Source organism: Bacillus rossius, chromosome 12, assembly GCF_032445375.1.
Source record: "Bacillus rossius redtenbacheri isolate Brsri chromosome 12, Brsri_v3, whole genome shotgun sequence".
NCBI lineage: Eukaryota > Metazoa > Arthropoda > Insecta > Phasmatodea > Bacillidae > Bacillus > Bacillus rossius.
This window is the reverse complement of record NC_086339.1, coordinates 35,213,794-35,238,078: the sequence shown is the minus strand read 5'-3', so window position 1 is coordinate 35,238,078 and position 24,285 is coordinate 35,213,794. Positions and strand designations below refer to the sequence as shown.

Sequence of the window (24,285 nt, the reverse complement as noted above, 5' to 3'; positions counted from 1 at the left end):
CAATACAAAACATGGATATTCCTTTACAATTGCCATTAAAAGAAGTGAACGTGATAGTTGCAACGGCGTATAAAGCAATGGTCACAGTTGATCTACCATCAGCGGCACAATAGCAGCTTACTTGCTGTATGTTATGACGAAACAGGTGTTAAGGGAAACAAAATAAACTACGTAATTGTTCCGGATTCCAAAGGAAATTAGCAGAAAATGTATTTGAAATATTACTGAATTAAAATACAGAATACCTATCTGCCATTAGCAGTGAGAATGTGTAAATAATAATTGTTGATATATGTAAATATGAATTCATGTAGTCACTGTTTCACGAATACTGTATTATTTTAAAAATTTCAGGTGTGTCTGTGAAATGGATTGTATTGTGTGAAAATTTTCTGCGTCAATATGTAGAGTACCTTGAACTGGGAAATAAGTTGAATAAAACAGAAGTGAAAGGTTGGTTTGGGTAGGTTTGTTCTATAAGAACAATTTTTTTTTCTTAAAAAATTTTTAATATTTTAATAAACCTGTCACTTCCGATTTGTCACCTGTCACCTGTTTCTCTGTATGTATGAGTTGTGTCCATATGTATGTGTCGTGCCCACCGCAAAAGCCTCTGGCTGTTGGTGGGCATGTTATGAAATAAATAAATAAAATCAATCTAACATAAACATATATCATGTATACGTAGCCAATCAGCCTGTTCATGAGAAATGTTTCGTGATTGTTGTCTAGGAACGTGACATTGAGCTGACCAAAGAAGCCCAGCGACAGGAAGAAAATGACAAGCTGAGAAAAGAATTTGCCAAGCATGCTAATGCATTCCACCAGTGGCTCACCGAAACTAGGTAAGCTATTGTGAAGTTATTAGTGCATTAATACACCAAATCTTTAGGGGTGTGCGAAGCTTCGAGTATTCGAAGTCGAATCGAAGATATTTTTTTCCTTCGACTTTGGCTTCGACAAAAATAAACTTCGAGTGGAAAAGTCGAAGATTTTTACCAGAAACGTTTGGCCCACTATTTGGATCAATATATATATACTGCCAAAATATATTTGCGGCGGGTAATTTTCCGTTTATGTATACAGCAAATTCTCTCTAGTACGTCTCTCTTGTTAACGTACAACCCAGTATTACGTATAAAGCCGCCGGTCCCTTGAAACTCCATGCAAATTAATAGGCATAATAAATATATAACATACGTTTTTCAAAGTCCTGGACGGTAATTTCTCGTTAATACGTATCGTTTTGCCGATATTAATACACAAAATATTAAACATTTTCTCATTTCATTCACAATTCTATAGCTTTGTTTAACGACAGGTCTTGTGGAAATTGTTTACATACATTTCTTTATTTCGTTGAGTAAAATGGCAGTTGCAGTGCTGGTAACCATGCGGATAGAAATTTCATTCGTATAAAAAAAGTCCTATTTTGTGTGATCGGTGTAGCAACATAACATTTATGCGGAATAATCAAGAGTTATAAATAAAAAAACGCTTAACTTTTTCTATTAATAAAAAACGATTCGATTATAATATTTATCCTACAAAATGTGTATTTTCGCGTTTGAATTTGTAGCAATGGATATTGGCCGATGGCGGCCATATCTGGCTAGGTACATAAAACGTGGATTATACGATGGCCAACAACTACTAATCCGTTTTTTGCTACCGTTTGTTTTGTTACGATGACCTAACCTATAATTAGTTTGTAAACATCATTTCTGATTGACATTTTTCGCAATCGTACACAAATGTAATACGTATACAACATTTATTTAACAGATCTAGTGGCACACAGTTTCCGACGCTAGTGAACATTTTGTGACGTTTCGTGAAGCTTGTTTAATGGTGACGTGACAACGTGGATAACTAGTTTATATTTTTATATTTAGTGTATTACGGCACCATATGTAGGTAAGCCTAACCGTATAAGTTATGAGTACCCAAAAGCGTGTGGGTATCAGCCATACAAAAAAAAACTAGAGATTCTTACAGCTGTTGAAAACTGCAAGAAAAAGTGTGATGTTGCAAAACGCTTTAATATTGCACCTACAACTCTGTCCACAATAATAAAAGACAGAGCAAAAATTGAAGAAAATGCTGCAAAGCTGCACCAGAAGAGGTAAAGATATAGCAAATGTATCGATAGTGACCTTGACAAAAATCTTTTTATTGGATTGTGCAAGCACGCTCTAATAACATACCAATCTCGGGCACAGCACTACAAGAAAAAGCACGAATGGAGGCACTAAGGCTTGGACTTGACCATTTTCAAGCCTCAAATGGCTGGCTCACACGCTTCAAAGCCAAGCGGAATTTAACTTTTCTAATGAAAACCAGATGAATGAATTTTACAAATTTTAAATAAATGAAAAGTATTCATTTTTCCTGTGGATTAAGACATTTAACAGTACGTATGTAGTATACATACATTTTTTGAAGATATTTGGTACAATGGAATTTTCTTTAGTCTATATATATAATCATGATGAAACATATGTAACAATTATTTTTGTATTAATAATTACAGGAAAGCACCAGTACAACGAACTTCAGTTAAACGAACACTTCACTTAACCGAACTCATTGTTTGGTCCCGCCAAAAACGTATATAATAACCTTGAATTTTATTTCATCTTAACAAATTTTACGACGGTCCGTTTCTTCGTGAAACAAAAATATTCACTTGAACGAACAACCTTGAGGCAAATTATGAAAAAAATTACCATCCAAAAACTTGTTCTTTATTTTTAATTTTCTTATTCAAACGTAACAGCGTGTACGTAAACAAAAACAATAACGGAACTATAATGTGTGCGCACGTACTATCGAAATTAGTAGATTAATTCTCGTGTTTTAAGATATTGGAATGGTATTACGTCCGTTGTACGATACAACTAGTACAAATTCTCGGATTTTTCGTTTTTTGGCTACTTACATCACGATAATTTTTGTACGGTTCTTTGGCTAACCTGTGTTTTAATTTATTTTTTGAAAGTCATTTTTTTCATCATAGTCCATAGTGTTTTTGTCGTGTCTACAGGCGTGAAATTTTTTACGTTTTTCAATAGTGTTGTGTTCTTCAGTGCCGGTTGTAGAAATGAAGCGTGTGACAGAACAAAAGTGTATATGGGGGAGAAAAAAAATAACGCAATTCATCAAAACTTTCGACCTAAGACCTAACTATTCAAAAGAATGACGATGCTTGTCGTCTTCAAATGTTTTGGAACACCGCGCGTTTTGTAATGTATGCACGTGTGACTTTTCGATTGCACACGTTGGAAGGGATGACTGTAGAGGGCACATTGAATTAAAGAAACATGCGGAACATTTTATAGTCATGACGAGCAATAAATCCATATCGTAGTTTTTTCGCTACATCTGAAGAAACGAAAGTAACTAACGCAGAGTTATTGTTTACAAGTTCTGTTGTTTGTTTGTAAGACAGTTCTTATCCAACCAGGATAAAAGAAGCAAATAAAATGACAATTGTTCAAAAGTATAACTTTGCATACTTTGAATTGAAGGTTGAAAATTTCCTGTAAAATTATTGACATTTCTTACATATTCAGATGATTGTATTGTTCAAATCGTTTTTTTTCATTGATTCATTAATTTTCATTGTATTCATATGCATAGGCCTACATTTTTCATTTTTTCTTTTTTGCATATTATTGTCTTTATTTTATCTTGTGTGTGTCATAATTCCTCAGGAAAAATTTATCGTGCATGATTTACATGTACTTTTTCCATATAATTGTAATTACTGATGGGTGTGATTTGAGGTTGGCAGCTCTGCCTACAATGTGTCTCCTGACCATAGACAAAGCATCAGCAGAGAGTATGTGAACAGGTTCTTCAAGCGGCCATAGACTAATGACTGAGATACTGAACCTTAGTACACTTAAGGTGTTTCATGTGTTTATCGGTATACATATTTATAACAATGCTTATGTTTCAGTATAAAGAACTTCAGTATAACAAACTCAACTATTTTTTGGTCCCTTCATGTTCTTTATAGTGAAGCTTTCCTGTATGTTATTTCAAATCCTTCGACTTCGATTTTCCTTCGCACAATATAAGCTTCGATTCGACTTCGCTTCGCATTTAAAAAGAGACCTTCACACATGCCTACAAATCTTTATAATATTTACTAGCTGACCCGGCGAACTTTGTTTCGCCTGCTCCTTAGACGCAATAAATGAGCAGATTTTGGATTTTATTAAATTGATGCTGAAGGTTATATTTTACTTTCAAGAGAATTTTGTAATTTATTAAAAATGATTTTTTTTGTAATAGTGAAACACATTTCAATAAAGCATGTTTTCAGTTTTTTAAGCTAAATCGGATGTTAGAATTTTGAAATACTGATGATTCCAGTCACGCAATAAAAAAACAATTACCATATTTTATTTTCTTTGAAATGATCTTTGATACTTAAGGACATAACGCGAGCGAAATCGCGGGTAAAAGCTAGTAATACATAAGAATAAGTATAGTATACTATTATTATTCTACTTTATTGTAGGTAAGTACAAAAATAAATAAATACCGTGAATGTCGTATCAAATCCTCGTTCTTCGATAATGTCTGCCCCAAATGAGGTCATTTGGAAACAACTATTGTATTTTTGAGTGTTTGCTAGAAAATGTCGAGATTCGGGTGTTTCGCCACGAAGCAATGAATGCAAATGCTCAGGTGGCTGAGTCAATAATGGCAATTTCACTTTCCCACTAAGGCAGCACAATCGTGGCGTTTCTCCGGAAAACTTCAATGTGCCACAAAACTCGCAAACAACGTCCATTGGCCCAATGCGAATGCTAGTATGCAAGCAGTAATCGGTGTTGCAATCGTATTGAAACGAAGCTCGATTCAAATCAGTACTTGATAAATATTTATTGTGCGTCGAAAATTATCTAGTTGTTGATCGCTGAGGTTTCACGGGCTGCCTCGCTTTGCTCTTGTGATTGAGAAGCACAAAGTCGAGCCATACTAACGCGGCGCTCTCCACGTGCAATTTCTTGTTCTTCCTCAGTCCTTTCATTCGCAATGTTTCGAATCCTAGTTGCATTACGGCCTTGTCGGGAAAGATTTGATCGTCTTGGTCGCGGCATGGTATTGTTAATGATAATATCTGCACGATAAGCCAATAGAAACTGGAAAAAGCATATAAACCGGTCACTTTAAAATTTTACATTGTCAAATTTTCAACCATACTTAACCATAGACAACATAACGTTTAGCAGTCAGTTGTGTTTTGTTATTCCATGTCAGTTGCGTTTTGCTATACCATTTTTAACAAATGAACGGCTAGACTGATGTTTTGACTGATAAATTTTTCGTTTTACTTTCAGTTGCGTTTTGTTATACCACTTTATTTACACGCTTTATATTAGCTTCACCTGTATGTTTGTAACCAACTCCTTTAGGTGCGATTTTGACCCACTTTAAACTGCCAGATTTCATTCAAACTTTGTAGATTTATCGAGTACCAATGACAATACACTAATTTGATAAGATTATTCCATTATTAAATTTGCAAAATAAGATTTTCGTCAATTTATATAATTTCACAATATTTAGTAGGCTTTGTTTATATCGCGCCAAAGACCAACTGAAAGAAAAGAGTTTGCACATTGTAAAGAAAACCATTTCGCTCATGTGCGAGCTCTTTTCTTTCAGTTTGTCTTTGGCGCGATATAAACAAAGTCTACTAAATATTGTGACATTTAATTAAATGAAAAGTGACATTTAATTAAATGAAAAGTGAGAGTGGGTTATGATTATTGTAAACAATAAACTTTCTTGATTTTCTATTTTTTAGTTTGGTTTTCTATATAAAGCTTTTTTTTTTTTTAGTTTTTTTGAACTATTATTTTTTTCCCCCCGGGAACAGGATAAAAAGTATCCTATGTCCGTCTCCTGGTTGTAAGCTACCTCCCTACCAATTTTCAGCCAAATTGGTTCAGCCGTTCTTGAGTTATAATTAGTGTAACTAACACGCCTTTCTTTTATATATATAGATATTTTATTGCTACATCATCAGAAAAAAAATCCTTTATAGACATATTTCAAATTATCAGTCATGATTAAAGATGCTTAAAGAAACAGTCCAAATATGGGTTTAAAATTAGTGTAAAAACTTTTTAATAAGGTGCAAAAATCAGTGTGAAAAAGTTAGTTATAAAATTTGCAAAGAATATTAATGTTTGTTTAGTAAAAATTCTTGTTCCCTTGCTTATAATTAAAACTTTAATATTTTTTTATTTAAAAAATTACATTAGGGCCTAGTCATCCAAAAATCTTCATTAAATTCAACAAAGAAACTAGTGTATTTTACTGTTATATGATGAAGACAAGGTAAGAACATAATCATAAACCAGAGAACATACATTACGTGTACATGTTTAGATGTTACAAAATTAACTGTTAAATGTGGAGAAAAGGACAGGACATAATCTGCATACATACACATAAAAATTATTTCTCTACCATGAACAATCATTTTCGCCTGTCTATAAAATTACTTTAACATGCAATTCAAACAATGAAATAAAGATTAAATAACTATTTGAAAAGAAAAAAAAATTAACCGTTTTGTCCATTTTAAGAATTAATTTCACTTCATGTATAAAAAAGAATAGTGTAAAATAGTTTAATTTTTGTTGTTTATAAAAAATTAATATCCTGCAATTTGATATTAATATATTCAAATAAAAATGTAGAATCACTTTCATGCTGTAACACACGAAGCTAACAGAGCAAAAAATGTTTATTTAATATATAAAAAAATTTAAAAAATTTAATGGTAATTCCTGGTCATGTTACAAATAAATGAGTTGCCACTTTATACGTATTCAGAAATTGTGTCTTGCTGTGTAAAACATGTAAATGTGGACTTTGGTTTGGCAATAAATATCAAAACAAGTATTAAATTATTGGTATTCAATCCAATTGAAACAATTTTAAGTACTTTTAATTTAGCTAACCCAGCCAGCCATTTTCACCATTGGTAATGTAGCTAACCTAACCTAACCTGTAATTACTCTTTAAAAAGGTTAACCATTGGTAAACTACCAACTTAATATATCAGAACGCTCTCTTGGAAAACACGTTAGGAAGTTTTAAAAAAAAGATTTTCCTGAATATCTTCTAGAAAAGATGCTCTCCATAAGAATTACTATCGAGGGAAAATGTCAACATCATTTAATATGAGAAAAACATTAAGTTTTTATCAATCAAATATATCAAATTCGCTTAACCATACAATTTTTCTTTACTTTTAAGACATTCACATCTACTGAGTTTTGCAGACTTGTACATCATTAATCATTTTATATAAATAGCATTTATTATTGTAAAATTATTAGTAGGTATAATTGATAGTTATATTTTACTTATTTCCACGACACTCACTCGTTTTAAGACATTTAATTTTAATATAATGCTAATGGTAAATTAACATAAACATCAGGAACTAATTAATCTCCAAAATTTCTGGTATAACTCGAGCTTGGCTCTACTAGTGTGGACTCAACTCTACCTAAATATTTGCGACCTCGTATCTTTATTAGTTGGATAAGTTTTTATCAAGAACACACTGTTTTAAGTACCTATAAATGTATGCCTTTGTGTTGAGTTTTGGCCACAAAGTGATAGCAGTAATGGCATGGGTAGCCGTGTGTTTGCAACTCCATGTAGTAAACTTGCAGTATTGCACGGTGTGTCATGATCGTAATGTGAAACTGTTTCCGGCTCCGGCTGTCCGGTGACTGCAGGTTCCGACTGCTTGGCTGGGATGGGTGAATATCCATTCTTTTATCGTTTTGTGTTATTAACAAAACTGTACTACTGACAATGTAACATGGCTGTGATAATCAAGGGATGTAGATCATCAACACTAACTTCTGTTGTAAATATTTCTGCAAAACATAACATTCTATTGTGACAAAAAAAATCAAATTTACTTCTCCGTAAAATATAGCACGCAGAAAATACGTAATCTTTAAGTCATGATGTATACTTGATCAAGTTGAATGTTTATGTTATAATTTTGTTTACATTAACGTTAAGGATATAAGTTTACTCACAACTGTTTCTCAACATCCATGTGAATATAATCAGTTTGTACCGTGCATCATCAAAAAGTAACACACGTACGAAATATACATCTTTTACCGTCGACCTAGCTGAAAAAGGTGCACGACATACGTGAAGTGAAAACAAATCAACAGCAAGTGACAAATAAACTGGACAAGTTCCATAGTTAACATACATGGCCTGATAAACATTGTGCAAGTTAAATGTTACAGTACCATAACCTACGGGTGCAGTACCATAGTTACTGTAAATGTCATGATACATATTGGGCAAGTTAGACGTTACGGTACTGATAGACGTGCCGAGCATCCATATAAACCCAAACCCAAAAATTAGTGTGCAAAACAATTGGTCACTATGCTCAGAATGTGTTCAGGCATGTAATGGATTAAGATTTATGGTAGAAAACAAAGATTTATTTTGTGTTATTTATTTCTTTTTAAACGGGAAAATTTAATAACCCCAAAACGTATTAAAACGAGGGATGTTAAGGTTAATGGCATGGAAATCTTTTGGTACTATATTAGTCTGACATTTTACACAGGAAAACATCTTAAGTGTTGTATTAAACTGGTTTTACTGTAGTTGGTAATTTGTATAAATGTTTTAATAATTTAATTTCAGTTCCATACAGTTTTTTTTACCAAGCCAGGAATAAACATCTCATTTTTTTTGTTTTTCACTGCAGTAGAATCTCATTACTAAGTACTTACAGGAACCTCAAGTTTTATTACTTAATACTGAAAGTACATACTTAGTACTGAAAAATACATTGTACATAGTATAAATAAAAATAGAAAAATTATAAAATAAATTAAAAATAGCGTTATTATAAGATACAGCATTATCATTTGGCGAACTCTGCAATCAGTTTAAATATTGGTGTTTCTGCATAACTTAAGTTTGTTTAGTTAAAAAAAAAAATCTGTGATTTCAGTTTGTTTTCAGGTTTGAATGATACCCTGTTTAACAAAATTTTATATTTAATAGAAAGATTTCCTGATCTCTTCCAGAACCTTTTCGTGTTTAGAGATGAATTTTTTCAGTTTTTATAATCTCAGAATAGCTTCTGTAGCTCTCACAGGCAGCTTCTCACTGTCAGAATCATCATCTGATTCAGCTTTTGATGATTGTGATGTCGCTGTTAGTCAACACTGGTGTTGTTTCTATTTCATTATCCACAGAAGCATAGTCTGTGAATTAAACAGCATCAAACTGCATCGAGGCTTGCCACTTCTTGCCATACTTCTGGGTCAATGTCATTGCTTTTGCCTGTTTGTGCTGTAGTGTGGCTTGCATCCTGGTCTGATGTAGCTGCAATGAGCTCGTCAGCATTACAGTTTACAATGCCAGACTTTCTCCAGCAGTTGGCAATAGTTTCTTGTTGAACATTACACCATCCACCTGTGATCATCTCAGTTGCCTGACAAACATTGATGTTGGTGGGCACTTTCAACTTAATGTTGATGAACAACCTCTCAACAAGGCATTTACCTTGGCACTCTGAATAATGCCTTGATCAAGGGTCTGCAACTAGATGTGCAGTTTGCTGGCAGAAACATCAGTTTGATATTTTCCAGTTGAACATCAACTCTGTGTGCTGCACTGGTGTATACCGTATTCACTCACGTAATGTCCGCACCCTTTATTTATATATCCTTAAAAGAAAAAATTAAAAATTCGCATAATGTCCGCACCAGTCGTCTACGGCGGGCAACACACCCCTAAAGGACGCAGTATGAATGGAAAGTTGATGGCTCTGTAAACAAAGCAGTGACCTTGAGCTGTCCTTTCTCTCCTGTCCTGAAAGGGTGGGGAAATTCGTTGAACTGAACAAAGCACGGTAACGGTAAACACAGCTGACCAACACGCACGCAAGTTCAAGGCATGAGTTTCGCGTCAAGTTTTGTATTGTAGAGTATAGAATGGGTAAATATAAATTCTTCACTGCGCGGTTTAAATTAAGAGTTGTTCGTTATGCTGAAGAGCATGGGAACAGGGCTGCTGAAAGGGAGTTTGAAGTGCACGAAAAAAGTGTTCGTCAGTGGCGGAAAATAAAAGAACAGTTGCAGTCAACAAATGCAACACAGTGTGGATCAGTCTTGTTTTCTGTTGAGGTAAGACACGCAGCGCAGCGTAAAAGAAACGTCAACTTTAATTAGTGTGTACCCTGTTTTACGTGTCAGAACAGAACAGAACCCCTCTTTGTTTACATTTGGTTGGAATCCCTCCCTTGGACTTTCTCACGCTCTAAATGTTTCCTTCCCTTTCCTCCTTCTCTACGTCACGAAGGCCATCAGTTTGCGGGAAGGGGGGGGGGGGGGGGGGGGGAGTACAGTGCGCAGCAGATGTGGAACTGGTGAGTCACTGCGCTGTTGCCAGCTCGCTGGTTCCCTACGCGCCGCACGTAAGGATATGGTGCGGCTAAAATATTGCAGCCGTGCCGTTAATAGCCATTTTAATCCATCACATATTAATCACATTAATAAGGCACACGTAACCACACTTATTTCAGTGTAGCGCGTAATTTTTTTTAATGTTCCGGCGGGTGCGAGACAGTTACCGGTGGCAATTACAGCAAAGTAAACATGGTCTAAGCCGGGTTGTTTGCAAGCGATCCCGCAGCAATATTCTTTTAAAATAGCTAGTGAAATCCAAATTGATTTTAGATACGTTTGGTGCCTTTTTAGTAATAATTAAGACACAAAATTTTGTATTTTTGTATTTTTCCTCGCATAATGTCCGCACCCCATTTTTTTGGCCAAAAAATGTGGTCAAATTACTGCGGACATTACGCGAGTGATTACGGTATTAACAAAAGAATTTTTCTTCCTTCTTTTTTCATATCCTTAATGGTTTTCACCAGCCAATTTGAGAAGAGTTCTCTCGTCATCAATGCACGGGTGTTACTAGCATAATCCATAGGAAGACAAACTCCCTTCAAGCAACTGGGAGTCTTGTGTTTACCAATGATTAATGGCCTCAATTTTTTTTTGTTCCTGTGGCATTGCAACAAAACAACACAGATAGCATTTCCTTTGCTTTTTTCCTCCAGTTCATTTTTTCACATTTATATGCCAATGTCCTTTTTTTTTTTTTTTTTTTTTTTTGCAGAAGCTTGTAAAAAAAAGGTGGGTGGTTGGGTTGGGTTGGGTTGGGTTAGGTTTTGGTGTTTGTTGGGTTGGGTGATTTGGGTTAGCTGTATGATTAAAAATTTATTTATTTCATAATTTCCTAACAAAATTTTCCATATTATTGTAGATGACTCAACCTAACCAACCTTTCACTTTAGTATTATTATGTAGTTTAATTGTCCAGAAGTTGTTACACGATGTGGAAAAATATTGTATTGATATTTTAACTCTAATTCTTACTACTCAAATTCACTATTTGTATTCGCAAATAATTTGGTAATTGTATTTGATTTGAACTTAAAAAAACTGATATTTGCACATGCCTAGTAATAATCTGTTATCTTTAATTTCAGAGGTAAAATTTGCGTTTGTACATTCATGAAGAAAAACTATATATTTTAACACTAAATTTATATATGATTAATTTTCTTTCAATGTTGTGCTAGCTTTAATTGCATTTACTAAGGCAATGAAACATAATTGCTTCTTAAAATAACATATATATTAATCATACATCTAATATTTTTATAAATTTTAAATTGTTTTAGTAACATTAATAGAGGTGTTTAATTCGTAGAAAGTGTCACCCAAAGGAACCACCTTAACATTTAACATAATTACTAGGCTTGTACACTAAACAAAATGACATTAGATGTGCCTGAAAAAAAAAAAAGCATGTTTTTAATAGGATTTTTGATGGATAAGTTTTTTTTTTTTTAAAAAAAAATCTAGATCATGAAACTTCCCAACTGTTCTACATATTTATGTTAGTAACTTTGTGAATGTCTGTAAAAGAGTTCCTGTTGGAGACTTGAGCAGATATTTTATTTACTTTTAAAATAAGTACAAATATTAGTTTTTCTGTCTATTATCAGTAATGATATAGTAATTGTTTTTAGGATAATGGTTCAGTTTTTCCAAAACAAAAATCTGAAATTGAATTTGCACCTTTGTATAATACAGTTTAGGTAGCAACTTTGGTAAAGATGAGGGACCGCTGTGAAAAGTACAACTCAAATGATGTGCTGTGCAATTTACTAGGCCTGTATGAATATTCAGATTTTCGAATATAAAAAGCTCTTTTTACCCATATTCAATTTGACTTCTAATACTAATACTTCAAAATAATGAAAATTCAATTGTTTTCAAAAATTTGACATTACATTCCTTGTGAATTTGTATTATACCAACATTTTCTTTTGAGTTTAAATAATTTGTGTAATATAAGATCCCAGAACAGTAGCAGCTTACTTGCTGTATGTATGAATAATGATACAGATGTTGCGACTTAAAACAATAGTAAATTATAGTGTTTGATTCCAGAGGAAATTAGAAGAAAATATATATTTGTATAGTTGAACTAAAATGCAGTGTACCTGCAGGGTGTCTACTGACCCTGGAAAACCTGGAAAAATCAGGGAATATTGTAATCAGGGAAAAATCAGGGAATTTTTGTTTTGTAGGTTGTAGTTGGCAATACTTTTTTTGTTTATTGAACAGCTTGCATTGACGTAGCATCAAGTGTATACCCTCCCATTTTTATTTTTGAATGGCAAATAACGAACAGTTCCCACGTCCATTTTCTTTTATTTACCATCGGATTCGGAAGTGACGTTAAATCACGTGATACAAACTGGTTCAAGCTGGTCTGTTGTTCTGCTGACGTGATGTACTGCAGCATGTACTTCCCGCGTTCGGATTACACCGACAGGTGCATTTAATTTTAAGTTTCTATGGATGCCCTCAACGTAAACTGGGCATTTTTGTTAGCTTTGAAAATACATATCACAGACACTTTTGGTGAAGATTCGCCATCATTGCTAGAAATTGGTTGCTGTGGGCTTTATACGGTCCATGGTGCTTTCAATACTGGAATTTCTGCTACACAATGGGACGTGGTTAGTTTTTTGAGGCACAGTTACTTATTGTTTAAGCATGTACCTGCAAGGAGGGCATATTACATTAGAATAACTAGATCAGAGCTTTTTCCCAAGATATTTTGTGCAATCAGATGGTTAGAAAATACTGCAGTTGCTGAGCGTGCCATGAAAACGTTACCCCACCTAAAGAAATTTGTTAGTGAAGTTTCTATTTCATCTGTCTTTCAATGTAGTGAAAAGTGCTCTTTAAGATAATCTTCTAGAAGTAAAATTTACATTCTTCCACTCTTTGGCATCAGACCTGAATTGTTTCTTACAATGTTCCAAAGTGAATTACCCATGGCACCTTTTCTGTATGATTCACTGGTAGACATTGTAACACCCCTCGTGCCTCAAAATAGAATTATTTGGAATTAATTAAAAGAGCCTTGGAAACAAGCTGGAAAAAAAAATACGTTAAATGAAATGATTTACCAGAGGCGACACGAGGTGGGAACAAACACAATTTAGGAACTTCCTGTAACAAGCAAAGGGGAAGTTGGGGGATCGTTATAATCAATAAAATAAAAACTACACGATTAACTTGATCTATAGTTTCCCTGTTTTATTTGCCCTGATGAATATCATGTTTCAATTATTTTAACATACATACAAAAGATTTAACCATTTTCCAAGATTAACAAAAGGAACACGAAATTGGGGCTGGCCAGCGCTTACTTAAACTAATTTACATTCTTAGTTTGAAATATAAACATATGCATTATGAGTGGATGGGTCCGATTACATTGATAATTAGTTCTATTCGTTTTACATTTTCTTGAGAAAAACACTGGTCGCTGGTGGGTTGGTCATCCGGCTGAGATAGTTCGTCGCTAGGTAAAGGGGAAATGTTGAAATTACATTACCACCCGGGGTCTTCAAACAATCACGTCGGGTGGTAGAAAAGTTTCTTCTAATGTTTCTTCCCACGGAACAGGGAAGGGGAGGAGGGCACGAGATGAGGGCATCAATCTCTCCCGGTCATCGAACCCTGTCTGCAACAGTCCAAATCAAAACTGATTAGAACTGGTATACAGGCAGTCTATGGGGCAGAAAATGCCCGGAAAAAAAATTTAAAGGGAAAAAGGAGGGTTCGCGAATTATCACTCACCAAAACAGGGGAGTTGCCCAGCACGCTGCAGTCGTGGAGTCAGCCAGGCTCGGGAGCTCACGAATTGCGCGGCAGGACGCGGATGATTTCTTCATAATAATAAATTTCAAAGAGAAAAATTTCTAAGGCAAATAACTAAACTATGCAGACAGACTAATCTACTAAAATGGACTTGAGGGATAGCATCCCTTATACAAGGCGACTACATATTCGTTAACGGTCGGATGAAATCTACCCGATTCGCCGTGGAGGTCTGTCTGCAGACGCGACGCGAGTTGGTCTGTGTCGCTGGAAGTTGCGTCCCGTAATTAAAAATGCCCACCGGCTCTAACAGGTGGAAGAGGGGGGTGTCTGGGCCGCCGAAAAATACCGAAGTTGCCCGAATGCGGGCGGAAAAAAAACTCTAGCAGGAGTCTTGAAGTTGGCCACACTGGGCGACCGTAGCGATCTCTGTCGGAGGGGGTCTGAGTTGAAAACAATCGACTCGACCACGGTGTCCATATAACACAAGGCAAAGCAGGTGCTGCTCTCTGGCGCCCTAGCGGGCAGGCAAGCGGAGAAGTTCGCGACTTGGCCGCTAGGAAGCGCTAGTGATCAGTGTTGGCGCCTTCGTTTTTGCGTGGCAGACCTAGAGAACGGTCACCGGTCCCCAGGGGGTTACGACCGGTCATTGGTCTTACTTGGAACTGAGAATGGGGGGAGGTGGGGGTAAAATGCAACGTTGGTGGGAAACTACGCCCCGTCGTGGCTACAGAGGGGCGAATATAACACTACGACGTGATGAAAAAGGCGGATCTCAGCTCGTCTCTGCGAACTGGTCGCCTGCAAGCTACAGCCTTGCCTATGCAGTTAGAGTCACGAAGGGAAATAATATAACTGGCTTGAGGCGTGACTGAAGGCGGGGGAAATGGTAAGCGGTCTGCCAGTCAGTGATTAGGCCAGCAGAATATCCGATACAACCGATGGGAAAGGGGCTCCAGAGCACTGAGACAAAGTTTAACTCAGAGGAGTACACCGGACTAACAAATTAAAATTACACTATAGTAGGGCAAATAAAATTTCTACACAAAAATTTAAAATCATAATAAAAATTTAAAATATATTGTGTCGAATTTACAAATTAACGGCACAACATTTTATTAGCTTTGGCAGGAAAGTTTGTGAAACCAGAGGTACGGAAGAGCTTTTGGAGAAACGAGAAACGCAATGTATCTCGATTGGATGTAGATAACCAGGAAAATATATTGACTGCTAACAATATCATGTTGGGTTATGCAGTACGCCATGCCATCAAGAAAGAGAAAGTACCAGAAAAGTCTGTCCTGTTACTGAAAAATGATGTTAGGACTTGTCCAAAGGTTATGGTAAAAAAACTTCAAGACAAAAGTCCCCTGAAGTACAAACTTACCAAGGGAATTTCCTGCTTATGTCCGTCTGTGGCTTTAAATTCGAGTGTGAGGAAACAGCATGTGAATTATAGTTTAGAATGTTGTCTTCGAAACAGGTGGCTATCAGGACAAGAAGCTGATAACATTGAGTGATCATATCAGTTGGTATGTTCCTCGCAAGATTCTGAAGCACTGTTCTCGTCTTTTTTTGATAAGACGGGTGCCTTGATCACTTGTGGATGCTCATTCTTAAGGCACATACAATAGCTGCTAAAACAGGCCTTCTAAAGTTTTTGAGGATGATGATGTTACTTTCCCATGGAAATGCATCATTGGAAAGAGGATTTTCAGTAAATTCTAATCTGCTGACTGAAAACTTGCAGGAAGAAACACTGATTGCACAAAGACAAGTGTACGACTGTGTTCAATGTTCTGGAGGTGTAGAGCATGTTGATATCACCAAGTCCATGTTACTGTATGTAAGAAATGCCAGTTGTAGGCGTAAGGAAGCCCTGCAAACAAAACAAAAAGGAAGAAGACAAGAAGGCAGAAAAAAGAAGAGTTGAAGAGGAGATCAAGGCATTGCAGTTTAAGAAGGCTTGAGTGTTGGATTTGGCTTGTTCTGAAGTAAGTGCAATAAACGCAAAAGTTGAGTCACTGCGAAATTGACGGGAGCTTCCTCTTACTAATGTTTTTTGCAAAAGTAAGTGTGTGAAATATTTGTAGCAGCATGTTTTATTTGCCATCAATTGAGTCACTTTGGCCACGTCTGGAAGAAGGTAATATTTTTACTAATTTAAGTAAGTTGAAATACTTTGAAACCCGTCAATGTACTGTTATGCAGTTTTTTCAGTTTCATGGAATGTCGTAATTGTGTTAAAGAAAACCTGGAAAAATTAAGTTTTAGACCTGGAAAACCTGGAAAAATCAGGGAATTTCAATTACTAGATCTGGTAGACACCCTGACCTGGCTGTTGCTAAATGTGAGCACATTTAACTACTATTTCATAAAAAAAATCGCAAGGTTTCGGGCCAGTTCGCAAAAAATTTCTGGATCAATATGTAGAGTAGCGGGTTCTGAGAAATAAGAAAAAAAATTCAGTGTAAGGTTGGTTGGTTAGTTAGTAGTTAGTTTAGCTACACAATATACTTTTTATTTTTAATATTTGAACAAACAATTTACATAATGTTAATGTAGCTTACTCAAGCTAACATTTCACTTCAGTATTATTATATTTTCCAAAAGCCACTACACTACTATTTACCATTTTCTTTACGTTCGTATTTGTTGTGTAATGGGGGGGAAAAACATTTTGTGGAATTCCAATTTTCATTCATACTATTCAAACTCAATATTTGTTTTCAAGAATAATATAATATTCATATTCAACATATTTAATTCATACTTTAAAAAAAAACAGGCCTACAATTAACCTAAAACTTTGTTTGGCTTTTGTTAGTATTATTCACTTAATTTTTTTTAAATCTTTGTGGCACCATAATCAGGGTGGCCAGCCAACCGGGAAATCGGGAAATACGGGAAATAGCCAGGATTTCTTAAAAAAAACCAGGAATACCTGGAATCAACCAGGAATTTTTATTAGAACCGGGAATTTTTTTTATGAAGTAACGATCACAATAACATACGGCTGTTAAATGAGCACGTTCACCACCCGTCGAAGCACGACAGTGTGCTCGTGTGCTATATTTTGTGAAAGTTAATTTGTTCATATTGCATTTAAAAACTTTTGTAGTACGTAAGAAACCGTTAACTATTCAGAATTCCATACTTATTATGTTTCTGTATTCAAAAGCAACAGCATTTTGGCTGAAAATGTTGTTGTAGGATGGTAGTAATTTCTCGCACGGCATGTTGGTAGCACTAGTTTTGTATGTATATTTGTTTTTACTTTGTGCTTATGTTGTTGCGTCACGGTATCACGGATACTTTTCTCGAGTTTTTTTTAAAGTTTAGTTGTGCGGGACGTTGTTTTGAATCTTTTAATCTAACATGTAATTGGCGCAGACTATCAAAATGTCAACGAGTTCGGTCACCACATACAATGACAAATGTACGGAAGAGTTTGAATGGGTGGAGAAAAATCCAAAGTGCGGGACAAACGCTATTTGCAATTTCTGTAATGTTAAAGTCTATATCGGTAGCATGGATGGGAAGAACAGCATTAGCCAGCCACGCAAGAGGGGCAAAACACGTGCGTTTGGTGTCAAGTAATTTTTGTGACGTGAGATTATAAATTTTTTCTTGGTGGTAGGTTTTGTTTTAAGCAAGTTCATTGATTTAATTTTTAAGCCTATAGTTAAGTTGTCTATTGTTTAACGGCAATAAAACATCATATTGTGTGTGCTTTGTGTAACAAAAATGCAAATTGTATGCAAATATTGATAAAAACCACCCTTGAAAAAACCAGGAATTTTATTATCCCAGAAGAGTGGCCACCCTGATAATGCTACCAAATTATGTTCAAGAGAAATTTTAATCATAAATAAATTATTGATAGGCAATAATTGAAACTGGTAAAAGCACTCATAAATGACACATTTTTTTTCCTTGTTAAGCAAAGCACATGAGAATACTTGTGATACAAATTTAATTACAGGGCCTTTTTTTTCTTATGGTGTAACAAAGTTAAAACTTAAGTGTTAGAACATTAACGTGAATAATGGATCATTTTACTGCAAGTTTGGAACAAACTGGTTTACTTTGAGTGAGTTTTGCACAGGAAAAATTTCTGCCGTTATTTGCACTGTTATATCTGTGACAAGTTTGTTGAAAGTTAATGGGAGAATTATTATCCATGATAAATTACTGTTCCAGGATTAAATGTTTACTTTCTACTATTTATCAGTGAGTGTGCAGCCAACATTTTATTTTGTACATAAGAGGCTTAAATCTATAAGTCCTCTAACATTAAAATATGACAATGCCGCATGGCAACGCTGCATAATGCACAGGTTCCTTAAAGCCCCAAGGTTGGTTTACCTGCTACTGCTTAAAAGGAACTACTGACATCTGGCATGTGGATTGTGCTTTCTGATTTTTTCTGTAAGAAGTCGTTGCAATGATTGCCGAAGGTTTGCGGTAGCGATCATCTACGCCTGCTGAAAAAAAAAAACCCTAAAATGAATTAAAAAAGCTCAGGATATGAAAACTCGTGTCTTGGGTAGAAAAAATGTCACTGAATATCATATACACTATTTGGGGGGGGGGAAATTGGTTTTGAGTGATGTGTTGTTGCAATAAAAAGTTTAATAAATAGATGAGAATTTGTAGCGTGTGCTTCATCAGTAATTTTCAATACATTTTGTTTTTAATCTTTCTAACGTGGCATTGATTTCGGTTGTCCGTGACAGATGTTTATGACGTTCACTGCTGTAAACAAAACAGCTGCGATCGGTAGCCATTACGTATATGATTTTTTTTTCCCGCCCATCACGGTAAACATGTTATTATTCAGAGTTCATTCATAAATAAAATATTTATTACCCGGTATATTTAGATGCATTTATTTATGACAAAGAATTATACTACAAATATTTATAAATTTTATAATACCTTTAAAGAAAATTTAAAGGAACATAACCGCAGAGGTTAATACCAGTACCAAAAATGCTAACTATGCTGAAGTTAGTTCTATCCTCTAGATCTATGTACTGCCCGGGTGCATCATTGTACAGAGAACTTGAGACAACAGCCTACGTGATTACACGCAATAAGGCAAATTTTTCCCCATTTTTTTTTATTTTTTTACATCAAAATGTGCAATGATAAGGGCCTTCCTACAGGTGTCTACCACCATTAAAAAAAATAAAATTCAAGAGGCAACCACCGTACAGGTAGCATCCGTCTCTCTGAGAGCCTCCAATGTGTGTTTTTCAAGGTAATTCAATATTTTGAACAGTTACTTAATTCCATAATAAACATTTAAAAGTAATGCGAGGCTTTTAACCAACAACAAATATTTGTGGCAATGGAATCCCCACAAATGGTTTAATTTTAAAAGAGAAAGCCGAACAAACACAGCATAATCAAGTATGTCATTTTAATGATTTTATTATGTACAAACTGATCTTTACTATTTCCTCTTTAAGAAGTTTTCCCTGTTAATAAGTTTTTTTTTATCATCTAGTCCCTTGAAAAAGTCTTAACAGGTTTTTACTGTATTTCCCATTCCTTGGGATTGGGCATTCACTGGAGTGGAAGTTATGGTGCTCCTCCGGGCACTTGGAGAGAGATAATGCTGTGTTGTGACAGTGGGAGGCATTTGGCTAGTGTTACTGGCGTTGAAGTGTTGAAACTTGCAATTTGCTCTTGATGCAGTTTTCAATAGAATGAACTAATAAGACAGCTGCTGGGCCAAGAAAAACATATTGTTTATTGAAATGCTCTTCCAGAACTGATATATAGAACGACGCATACATATTATGCTTGATGCGGAGCTTTGCCACATTCATGTGTGAAAGATTTAGGTCATGATGGTTGTAATCAACAACTTCTTGCTTCATTTTCTTTCAGCATAGCAATATTTCTAAAACCTACTTTCATGAGAGTTTTCTTATTTTCATTAGTGGTTGTTATTGGCTGGGAGTTTCTGTTGGACTTGGGCGAGTGTTGCACCAAGTTGAAACCCTGTTCGTCGATGCGTAGCCGATGACATCTCGTATTTCCCACTGCGTTGAAAGTGGGTCACTGGTCGGTCTACAGATACCGGCGATAACTGGAGCCTCTACGCGATAAGTTTTTTTGTTTCGCTTGGAAAGATGGCTGAATTATATATGACTCCTTTTTTCTTGATTATGGTTAGGTCATGCTTAATTTCATCCATTTCTGACATTGCATCAATAAGCAGTGTCTTAAGAACCAAATCCTCACTTTTGAGATCATCAACTCTTGTTCAAAGTAACTTAACAGTTTTAATTAGTTCGTCAAATCTTGATGTATCCGTGGTAACTTGATCTTGACTTATTGATTCTTTTGATACTGTCTTTTTGGAAAATGATTTAAATACATTCATAGAGTTTTCTTGTATGTCTAAAGTTATTTAATTATTTTGGGGCAAAAAACCCCAATAAATTCAGGTTGATAAGCGACAAATGTATCAATGATTGACTCACGCACATTATTGGTGATGTTGGGCAATTGGTACTAACATAAATAACGGGGAGCATGCGCGCATGGATGTGCACACGTCTGCTAGCTACGAGTACTTGTAGTAATTGTAAACATCCCCCCCCCCTCCCCCCAAGGGGTGTCAGCAAACCTCTTCCAGGTACATTTTTATTAAGAATGACATTGTAGAATTTATGCATGTCAGGTTTGTAATACATTTAGCAAAAAAGTATAACTTTAATCCTGATAACAGCCACCATGTTGATAAAAAATTGATATTATTGTCTATAGTGTGTATTGTGTGTATTAGTTCGTAATGCGTGTATTCCATATTCTTGTCTCATTAATAGAAATTCCAATTTTTTGAGTAGGAGGTATATAAATGACGTTCATACAAACTAGTATGTAGAATACACAATATTTATACAATGCTTGTATTCAAGGTCTTTATTGTTTGAAAATTGTCCTACATGGACTGATGGTATTCATAATTGATTTAAGCTATGTGCCCAAAAATTGTATCCTTTTTGACTTACTGTATTTAAGAGCATAGTAATTGACTGGTGTTTTTGGTTATTTTATTGTATGTTGCTTTGACTAGTTTATAGTCTTGAAAGATGTTGTATTTTAATGAAACTGTTAAACTAATGTGTTGTATGTTCCTTGCAGGACGTCTATGATGGAAGGTTCGGGGTCTCTGGAACAGCAGTTGGAAGCTACCAAGGTGAGTCACTGGGGTAACATTCCCAGTAGATGCTCTAAATTATTTACACAATTCTCAGAGACTCTGTTTTCAGAAGTGCTGAAAGAAAAAAAAAATGCTCACTGTAAAAAAAAAAAATATATACTGCATGCAGATAATTTTATCTCAACTTTGAGCTGTGTGAAAAAAAAAATGGTGCTAAAAGTGATTTAAAAAATTGTTCTGAAGTGTATTTAATTTCACTTAACTCTATATATAATTGAATTATAAAAATTATTAACTCAATACTAACTTTTTCGTGCAGACTGGCATAACAAAAACTGTAGAATATTTAGTACAAGTCTAGAAATTGTAAAAGATTAGGAGGCTTGTCACTGAAGTGCCATAGTGTAGTACTACCCAATATGCCCAGTGTTGATGTAAGTGCATTGGTCCTGCAGCACAAGGCAGGCGAGGTACGGGCACGCCGCTCCGAGCTGAAGAAGATAGAGGACCTGGGAGCCATCCTAGAGGAACACCTGATCCTGGACAACCGCTACACAGAGCACAGCACGGTGGGGCTGGCCCAGCAGTGGGACCAGCTGGACCAGCTGGGCATGCGCATGCAGCACAACCTGGAGCAGCAGATACAGGCGCGCAACCAGTCGGGCGTGAGCGAGGACGCGCTCAAGGAGTTCTCCATGATGTTCAAGCACTTCGACAAGGACAAGAGCGGGCGGCTGGACCAGCACGAGTTCAAGTCCTGCCTGCGCGCGCTGGGCTACGACCTGCCCATGGTGGAGGAGGGCCAGCCCGACCCCGAGTTCGAGGCCATACTGGGTGAGTGGCTGTCGCACCTCGCACCGCAAGTCCCCATCACCAAACATTTATGATGATTTCTTTCAAGTCCAAACATTTTTACACAATAGTAACAAAAATGATGTGAAAAAAATAATAGTTATAAAAAGGGGACATACTACGGAGGACAGATACAAACACATACCATAACATAATACAGTTTAGGATTTAATGAGCAAAAAATGAAAAAAATACAAGTACCTTAAATATTTTAGACATGATTGAAATAATATTATTAAACCTTCTGAGTAAGTTAAGGAAATGCTGATTTTTAGTGATTAATTGGGTTAAAGCATAATATATATGAGATGTTCATGTGGTGACAAGATATATTTTTAAGAATAGTCTGGTATTCGTCAATCCCATCTCAGATTCTGCAGAGTTCAGTGTGCCCTTGGTGACAGTTCCCGTTGCAGCCATTTGCGCTGTTCTAACGTCGCTCCTCTCTCGTCCCCTGTCGGCGAACTCTCGGCGTGGCGACCCTTCCAGCTCTCCGGCGCTGCACTCGAACCTTCCAACCCCGGGGGCAGTTCCTCTCGTCGGTATGGAACAAGGAGACAGAGTGCACTCATACTGGTTCTCCCGGCGACTTAACTCGCCGCCTCACTGAACCTTAGTTGTCGGGCCTGGACAGTACAGCACGAACCACGTCTCAACTATACCTCCGTGCCGACTCCCTTATCTACCACTGGACCACCCCGTCACACCAGGACACTGTCTCCACGTTCGCCCGACGATGTCCGTCTCGATGACCTCCTGCGTCTCCTGACCGTCCTCGCCACTGCACTCAGGCCCGACCTCCGCCGTAGCCACCGGCCACACTGCGCACCGCCTGACGTCACCAGCCTGGCGCGGCGTTCAAAACTGAAGGAAATCTGTTTCAACTGAAAGACTCATTCAACTTTTTTTCGTCCGTTTCCGTGTTTTATTACTTTCCAGCAATGGAATATGTCCCCATTACAAGAACCGTTCATCTTATCATTTAACAGAAAAGTTGTAACAAAATCTGAAAGGTTTTCCAGGATGACAAATTTGGACGTGTGTGAAGCTGAAGTGGTTTGCTGATGTTGGTGATCGTTGCCTGCAGATGTTGTGGATCCAAACCGGGATGGCTACGTCTCGCTCCAAGAGTACATGGCCTTCATGATCAGCAAGGAGACTGAGAATGTGCAGAGCTCCGAGGAAATAGAGAATGCCTTCCGGGCCATCACGGCAGGTGACCGCCCGTACGTTACCAAAGAAGAGCTGTACGCTGTAAGTATCATCTTCCACCTTCGTCACGTATTCTTCCAAACTTTTCCACTCCCAGCATGGAGCTGCTGCACCCAATTTTATGTATATGTTATATAAAGTTAACTAACATATGCAATGTCAACCAATGCAGGGATACTCAAAACTTTTCATTCCAGTTTTAATTTACAAGTACCTGAAAACCAAACTTATTTGCATATAGGATTCACATTATGATCATAAACTTAATAGCATTCAGCTTAGTTTTCTAAAAGGACAGTTTATTTCATGTTCAAACCATTGTCTAACTGACCCTATGAAAATAAAAGAATGAGAATCTACAAATAGATGAGAAATGCAATGTTGTCTGTAACACTGCAAACAAATTTCTAAATGTAAATATATTTCCATCTCAAATGTGTAATTTTTGGTTAATTATTGCTGTGTTCACAACAGTTTAAAGGTAAAGCATTTCTTTAAAATCATTTAATTATTGAATAATAAGTAACTATAAAATATATTGGGATGTTCAGGTTTTATAAAAATAACTTTTCATACATTTCCCACATTCCCACTATTTACAACTTTTTTCAGACACCCCCTTCAATAGTGTAAAAAAGGTGCTCTACTGTATGTGAAAATAATATTCTTAGGCACAGTTGTGATAAAAGCTTATCGTGATTAATGTGAATTTTGTGTACATTTGCTAATTCAGCCGAATTTCAGTCAACA

At 36.1% G+C, this 24,285-nt stretch overlaps 1 protein-coding gene across 1 annotated transcript in view; it reads left to right on the top strand.

Moving 5' to 3' along the window:
* LOC134537837 (spectrin alpha chain) overlaps nt 1-24,285 on the top strand; it is a 99,423-nt gene that overhangs the window by 74,098 nt on the left and 1,040 nt on the right. Inside the window, exons 36-39 of the mRNA XM_063378695.1 lie at nt 733-845; nt 21,453-21,507; nt 21,927-22,305; nt 23,411-23,577. Coding sequence (XP_063234765.1) covers nt 733-845; nt 21,453-21,507; nt 21,927-22,305; nt 23,411-23,577 — 714 coding nt within the window. The remainder of the gene's footprint in view (nt 1-732; nt 846-21,452; nt 21,508-21,926; nt 22,306-23,410; nt 23,578-24,285) is intronic.